This window comes from Zeus faber (genome assembly GCF_960531495.2).
Source record: "Zeus faber genome assembly, chromosome: 2".
In the NCBI taxonomy this organism is placed as follows: Eukaryota; Metazoa; Chordata; class Actinopteri; order Zeiformes; family Zeidae; genus Zeus; species Zeus faber.
This window is the reverse complement of record NC_137189.1, coordinates 11616783-11624824: the sequence shown is the minus strand read 5'-3', so window position 1 is coordinate 11624824 and position 8042 is coordinate 11616783. Positions and strand designations below refer to the sequence as shown.

The window sequence follows — 8042 nt, the reverse complement described above, 5'->3', positions numbered from 1 at the left end:
TTTTCCTATGTTCCTGCATTATATGCAGAAATGTTTTTTCGGGCAGTCATTTATAAAATTGTGAAAATGTCTCAGCTCTGAATCGAATACAGTAGGTGTGGTCATCATTTTTTTTTTTACGGAAAGTTTTTATTTTTTTTCACTTTAGAGAAATGTGTTATGGTTTGTCTAGTTTCACATTTGATATAGCTATTTTTACATTTGTTATGATGTTGGTTTGTGTAGCTCTTATGACGTGGTGCAAGCTATGTAAATATATGTCTGAGAAGAACATGTCGCCTCCATCTAGCTACGCTTGTGCTGCGCGAGTGGTCAGGGGGGGTCCACCACCTGGTGTGGAAGGGCGCTTTTGACGGGAGCGACACCGTTGCTGCTGGGTTTGTCTTTGCCCTTCATGAAAAAGGTGAGCAGCTCCCCTTTGCCCTTCACGAAGATGGGCCCTCTCCGAACAAATCGGAAGCCGTACGCTTTCAGTATGTCGCAGCAGTCCTCCACCACCTGGGGGCAGTGTTGTAAAAATCAGGTGGAGAAGGATGGAGGAAGAAAGAAAAATAACTGCAAGAAAACAATATATGGAGTTGTTGAAATCAAGCTTTTGTATAAATGTGTGTGTGTGTGTGTGGCTGTGTGTTACCTGGATGTTCCCCATCACCCCAGTGGACTCCATTCTGCTGGCCACATTGACTGTGTTTCCCCAGATGTCGTAGTGAGGTTTACGAGCCCCAATCACTCCAGCTAGTACCCCACCCTTATTCAGGCCTGGGGGCGGTCATTGAACAATCAACATACACACACCCTAACACTTGTACATGACAAACACAAATACACACATACACTGACCGATGCGAAGCATGAAGTTGTTGAAGGACTGCTTGTTGAGGTTGGTGAGCGTGACTTTCATGGCCAGGGCAAAGTCTGCCAGCTCGGCCAAGTGCTGCCAGCGCTCGGACAGGGACTGGTCCTGGGCCTGGCGGAGCACAATACGAAGTGACCGTCATATTTTTGATCGCGAGAAGAAACGGGCGTAGTTGGGGTGTTTTATGAGATGCGCATTGAAGGCGAAGAATGTTTTGGGATTTGAAAAAAAAAAGATAATTAATGTCTGGTATTTTATACATTGTCTGTCCATATCACACCATCACACTATAAACATGTAGAAAACTTCAAATGTTCAATTCATTGTATGACAGCTGTGTGAAGATTCCAAAATCATTACAAATGAATCCCCATAACATATTATACATACATCCATTTTTTCCAAATAAAAATGGCCTCAAATTTTCAGATACTGTAAGAAACTTTAGGTCCTGTTTTTTTCTCGAGTCAATAATTCCAACTACGAAAGTGGAAGTCACAGTATAACAAGGCCTTAATGTCCTCACACTAAAAGACGATGAACAGGATATGAAATAATTTGCCCTAATGTGACTATACCAAATAGTTACTAAGTCCAAGTGTTGCAGTGTTGTACCCTGCGACTGCTGTATCCGTTGGTGTTGCTCTCTGGAGTGACGCCTGAAGCCGCCATGTACGTGCTTCCGATGGTCTTGATCTTAGTGATGAAACGGAACTCGTCCTTGTCCAGCAACTGGTGGAGAAGGTCAGATTCGGACAATGACTTCAAATGCCCCCCACCACCCTTTTCCCCCCGACAGACACGTAACATTCCCCTGCGCTGACTCACGCTGTCGAAATCCGAGATGATTTCGTTGAGGATCCGGAGACATTCGATGCCTCCGTTGTTGATGCTCTCCTCCGTGTAGAAGTCTGAGAAGTTGGGGATGGAGGCGAACATCACGCCGATCTCCTCGTACGCCTGGCTGTACAGCTCCTATTGGATTGGAGATTGAAACGGGATTTTCTTTAATACACACGCATGCACGCACGCACGCAAACACGCACGCGCACACACACACACACACACACACACACACACACACACACACACACACACATATATATAAGGATGATGGACAAGGGGGTGGAATTCTCCGCCAAAGTCGGAACAAGAGGATATTCAGGGTTTGCTACTCAAAAAAGTCCCTTGTAACAAGGCTTTTATTTTGAAAGGTACAGCAAAGAAAATCAATATCTTCATAGCAATCTTAATTGCTCTTCTCAGGCAGGGTTTGTCCCTAACACAAACTCAAAATCCTTTCTGCACCCACCCACACACACACGCACACACACACACACACACACACACACACACATATTCCCAAACCTCATCTCTTTTCTTGGAACCCAGAAAGTGTTTGGCAACGTGCTCGGGCAGCATGTTGATGACCAGGGCTTCGTTCCAGCGCCGCATCTCAAACACCCGCTCCTTCTGGTCGTGCACCCCAATCTTCCACAGGAACAGCTTCCGTGACTGGCGCTCCACCTACACGTGTGTGTGTGTGTGTGTGTGTGTGTGTGTGTGTGTGTGTGTGTGTGTGTGTGTGTGTGTGTGTGTGTGTGTGTGTGTGTGTGTGTGTATGTGTGTGTGCGTGCGTGCGTGTGTGTGCGTGTGCGTGTGTATTTGCTGGAATAAGTACGACTAGGCTGAAGGTCATGCAGGTGATATGATATTTGTAAGATATAGAGAGAAAATAAATGCCATTCATGACTCACATGACGGGCGAAGTAGTAGAAGCTGATCATCATCACAATGATCATCATGGTCATCCGGTACTTTGACGGTACTATTGTGGTCCTGGAAAACAATTCATGAAAGTACATGAAAATAGAGAGCAGCTGTGACACACATCTTCTTTTTGTTCTCGCTCACACTCTAACGAATAGCATCAGGAGTTAAGAAGAAGCAAATTCTTAGCTTCTTCTAAAATAACACTTTTATAATCCCCAGGGGGAAATCCAGGAACATGAAAACAAGTAAAAATGTGTTTAAATTTGTCTTTGTGTTTAGATCTGTTAAAATAATAAAATAATAATAACAACAATAATAATAATAGTAAAAATAATAATAATAAAAATGTACACTTTTGAGTAATAAAAATGAGAAATGCACTGTTGCTATATGAATACTGTGTGAGCATTTCTATAACAACCATGCATGACAGAAAGAGAGGAGCAATAATTAGAACAAATCCATGTGAAGTTGAAAGATACAGTATTTTTAACACTATATTAACGATGTAACATCAAAGCAAGAGTCAATATTTTTTTCCGTCCATTCCTCACCTGTAGGCTGCGAAGCGCAGGAAATCGTAGAGGTCGTAGATGTCGCGCCAGCTATAGATGTTGACGGCACCGGTCGCCGTGACGACCATCACCATGAGCCACAGTTTGATCAGGTGGCTGACCTGCACCAGCATGGCGGTGGCTATGAGCGACATCACCGCCATGAAGCTGTAGTGTTTGGGGTTTTCCCCGCAGCCGCGGTCTCCCAGAGACTCCAGCATCAAACCGGAGCTGGTGTTGGAAACCCGAAGCGGCGGAGGGACGCAACTCAGCTGCAGAATACCAGAGATGGTGCAACGGGAAAACCAAAAGGGCGTGAGAGGGAATGTTCGACTCATAGATTCAAATACATTAAAGTGTAAATCCATAAGATTGTCTGTTTCGGGTGGATTACACTAAAAGTCCCAGAATTCCATTAAAAAAATTCAACTTTTTTTTTCTCAACATCCCATTAACCGTCATTGATTTGTTTTTGTTATTTTCTTGGTCACTTGAGGTGGTACGGATATTTTTTGTTATTATTTTGTGAACGTTCATCCGTACCCACAGTTTTCTGATCACAACCAGCCACGCTGCATTATCAAATTCTGCCTTTCGCTTCTCGCACATGCCGATCAGTGCATTCGTGCCAGGAATGGCGGATCCCGCCACCAACGATAGAAACAGCACATAGAGGGAGCATATACAGTAAATGGCTGCTGAATGGCTGTTTCTTATAAAGTGTCAGCAAAATAGAGTATCAAATATGGGAGTTTCTTTCACAAAAAAAAATCGTACAGATTACCACTTTAAGGCAGAGGTTCAGAGGGAGAATGCTCGGAATCACTGCATTATATTGGCGACTTTTGAACTTTCACCCTGGTTGTGAAAGCAGCAGAGGGCAACGTAGGGCGTATAGGGTATAGGTATAGGGCAACGTCTCTAAAAGCTATGCATGGTAACACCATTTGGCGTTCCTGATTACTCCAAGTTGTCATGTGTGATTAGCAGCAGGTAGTCGGTGTGACACTTTAGACAGTTAGCTTCTCACTTCAGTTGCCTCTATTCCCCGCAGACAGAGCAGCTAGCGGCGAGGAACAAGCCGTCCCCCCGGGAGGCGCCAAATGAGCCGGCAGGCAGACAACCATGCCAAAATAATGGACCCCACCGGGAACGGGCAGTCAGACGCTTAAATAGGTTCTGATAGGCTGATGGTGTGGAAACGCACACGAAAAGGAAACATCCACACACACAGATGCAGACACACTCTTTAGCGTCGTACCATGTCGGCGATCTCGGCCATGGTGAGGACAAAGATGGCCGCAAACGCCCATATGTTCCTCGCCCATCGCGTCCCGTCGATCCACAAGGAGAACGACACCAGCCTCTTGGAGAACCTCTGCAGGACAGGAACATCGAAATGCTACGAGGACGTGTTAAATAGGATGGAATCTACTATAGCATCCCTTGTATACTTCTTTATTCATTACTAAGCAATTCATTAAAGGGGACCAATTATGCTCCTTTTTTACACAAGTTAATAACGGTCTCTGAGGTCCCAAAAACATGTTTTTGAAGTTTTTTTTTGCTGAAAATACCACTCCGATTATGCATTCTAGCCATTCTAACATCCCTCCTGAGTGCCTGAGTTCTGTGAGCCAATAGCGTTTCAGCATAACTTCCAGGTTTGGTTGTATTTACTCCGTAACGTTCACTGATTTCACCTCATCAGTCCACCAAAATCAGTTTCTGAACCAATCTGAGGCGGGAAATAAGCAATCCAGTTGCTGAATGTTCACTCATATTCGATCCACAAGGCCTTATTTAAAAGTTTGCTCCGACTTTCGTTGCCGTGCTCCAAAGCTTGTTTGGGACACTGCACTGGGACACCACACGCGGGGATTTTTTGTTTCATGCAAACATCGGAAAATAAAATAAAATAAAATAAATAAATACATCTAAAATAAAAACTCACAATTTTTACTGCATTTGTTTGGAGAAACACACAGCGGACCTCACGCCTCAGCCTACAGTCTATCTACCGCATACCTTTTGTTTTTTTCAGTAGACAGCACAATTATTTTTTAAATACCTACATATTTCCATCGTCTGCGTTTTCTTCACCGACAGTTTGTATTAATTCCTCTTTCTTTTAAACAATTTGTTTGTTGGCGCGGAGGGTGGTTCTAATTAGAATGACTCCCTCGGTAGCGTGTATCCAGGCAGCAAAGCTGAACGGCTCGTTTTAGGACATGTTTTCTGAAACAGACAGCTCGCAATAAACTGACGGGGCTGTCTTATTTAACAGTTTGTGTGTTAGTTGTCCCATCAGAGACCCAAATGTATGTGCACAAGCACTGCAAAAGTTAGTTTTACATAATAGGTCCCATTTAAGTCATTTTTGCTCCAGCTCCATTTCAGTTATCTATATATTTCACATATATGTACAGTGGGGCAAAAAAGTATTTAGTCAGCCACCAATTGTGCAAGTTATCCCACTTAAAAAGATGAGAGAGGCCTGTTATTTTTATCATAGGTTCACCTCAACTATGAGAGACAAAATGAGAAAAAAAAATCCAGAAAATCACATTGTCTGATTTTTAAAGAATTTGCAAATTATAGTGGAAAATAAGTATTTGGTCAATAACAAAAGTTCATCTCAATACTTTGTTATTTACCCTTTGTTTGCAATGACAGAGGTCAAACGTTTTCTGTAAGTCTTCACAAGGTTTTCACACACTGTTGCTGGTATTTTGGCCCATTCCTCCATGCAGATCTCCTCTAGAGCAGTGATGTTTTGGGGCTGTCGCTGGGCAACACGGACTTTCAACTCCCTCCAAAGATTTTCTATGGGATTGAGATCTGGAGACTGACTAGGCCACACCTTGAAATGCTTCTTACGAAGCCACTCCTTCGTTGCCCGGGCGGTGTGCTTGGGATCATTGTCGTGCTGAAAGACCCAGGCACGTTTCATCTTCAATGCCCTTGCTGATGGAAGGAGGTTTTCACTCAAAATCTCACGATACATGGCCCCATTCATTCTTTCCTTTACACGGATCAGTCGTCCTGGTCCCTTTGCAGAAAAACAGCCCCAAAGCAGGATGTTTCCACCCCCATGCTTCACAGTAGGTATGGTGTTCTTTGGATGCAACTCAGCCTTCTTTCTCCTCCAAACACGACAAGTTGAGTTTTTACCAAAAAGTTCTATTTTGGTTTCATCTGACCATATGACATTCTCCCAATCCTCTTCTGGATCATACAAATGCTCTCTAGCAAACTTCAGACGGGCCTGGACATGTACTGGCTTAAGCAGGGGGACACGTCTGGCACTGCAGGATTTGAGTCCCTGGCGGCGTAGTGTGTTACTGATGGTAGCCTTTGTTACTTTGGTCCCAGCTCTCTGCAGGTCATTCACTGGGTTCCCCCCGTGTGGTTCTGGGATGTTTGATCACCATTCTTGGGATCATTCTGACCCCACAGGGTGAGATCTTGCGTGGAGCCCCAGATGGAGGGAGATTATCAGTGGTCTTGTATGTCTTCCATTTTCTAATAATTGCTCCCACAGTTGATTTCTTCACAACAAGCTGCTTACCTATTGCAGATTCAGTCTTCCCAGCCTGGTGCAGGTCTACAATTTTGTTTCTGGTGTCCTTTGACAGCTCTTTGGTCTTGGCCATAGTGGAGTTTGGAGTGTGACTGTTTGAGGTTGTGGACAGGTGTCTTTTATACTGATAACGAGTTCAAACAGAGTGGAGGACAGAGGAGCCTCTTAAAGAAAAAGTTACAGGTCTGTGAAAGCCAGAAATCTTGCTTGTTTGTAGGTGACCAAATACTTATTTTACCGAGGAATTTACCAATTAATTCATTAAAAATCCTACAATGTGATTTCCTGGATTCTTTCCCCCGATTCCGTCTCTCATAGTCGAAGTGTACTATGATGAAGATTACAGGCCTCTCTCATCTTTTTAAGTGGGAGAACTTGCACAATTGGTGCCTGACTAGATACTTTTTTGCCCCACTGTATGTGACAGCACTGATAATAGAAAGGTTTGTTTTTACTCTCACTGGGTGGAGGAGGCTGTGTGGTTTGTAATCAAACCACACAATACATTCCAGGATTCCCTCCATATTTTGTCACCATCTAAAACCCTGTGCACACTCACCCTGGGAAAGATGGCTGCCAGGGAGCACACAGTGAGGATGAGCAGCAGCACCTCTCCGATTGCCAGGGTCACATAGTTCACCGTCAGCCTGTCCCAGAAAGGAAAAACATCCAATTCTACACACACTATCGAAACTATGAGAAACAACATGATATTTGTACATGTAAAACCAATTTCCCCTTTTCAATATTTTATTATATTTTTTGTTGAGTTGATATATATAACATGACATTTCATTTAATAAAAAATTAAATCTTTATTTATGCATAATTATACATATAACAGACACATAATCCCCACACACACACATATACAGTACAAGTATATATAGTGTACATACATACATACATACATACATACATACATACATACATACACACACACATGCATACATACATACGTACATACATACATAAATACATACTGTACATATGTACATACATACATACATACATACATACATACATACATACATACTATACACACATACTATACACACATACATACATACATACATACATACATACATACATACATACATACATACATACATACATACATACATACATACATACATACATACATAGATGCAGAGACTATTGTGCGTAATCACCGGGTTTCATGACATTTCACTGCATATATGTATGACCCTATGTATATGTATGTGGCAAATAACCTTTTGAACTTGAACTTGAACTTGCCTACATACATACATAC

At 42.8% G+C, this 8042-nt stretch overlaps 1 protein-coding gene across 1 annotated transcript in view; it reads right to left on the bottom strand.

Moving 5' to 3' along the window:
* Positions 1–312: 312 nt before the first annotated feature.
* Positions 313–8042, bottom strand: part of LOC307227359 (adenylate cyclase type 3-like) — a gene marked incomplete at both ends in the record, with an annotated part of 16972 nt that continues 9242 nt past the window's right edge. Inside the window, 10 exons of the mRNA XM_079996639.1 lie at positions 313–498; positions 635–759; positions 841–967; positions 1472–1588; positions 1685–1831; positions 2225–2383; positions 2614–2695; positions 3184–3455; positions 4445–4561; positions 7326–7413. Of these exons, the coding sequence (XP_079852765.1) occupies positions 313–498; positions 635–759; positions 841–967; positions 1472–1588; positions 1685–1831; positions 2225–2383; positions 2614–2695; positions 3184–3455; positions 4445–4561; positions 7326–7413 (1420 nt within the window). The remainder of the gene's footprint in view (positions 499–634; positions 760–840; positions 968–1471; positions 1589–1684; positions 1832–2224; positions 2384–2613; positions 2696–3183; positions 3456–4444; positions 4562–7325; positions 7414–8042) is intronic.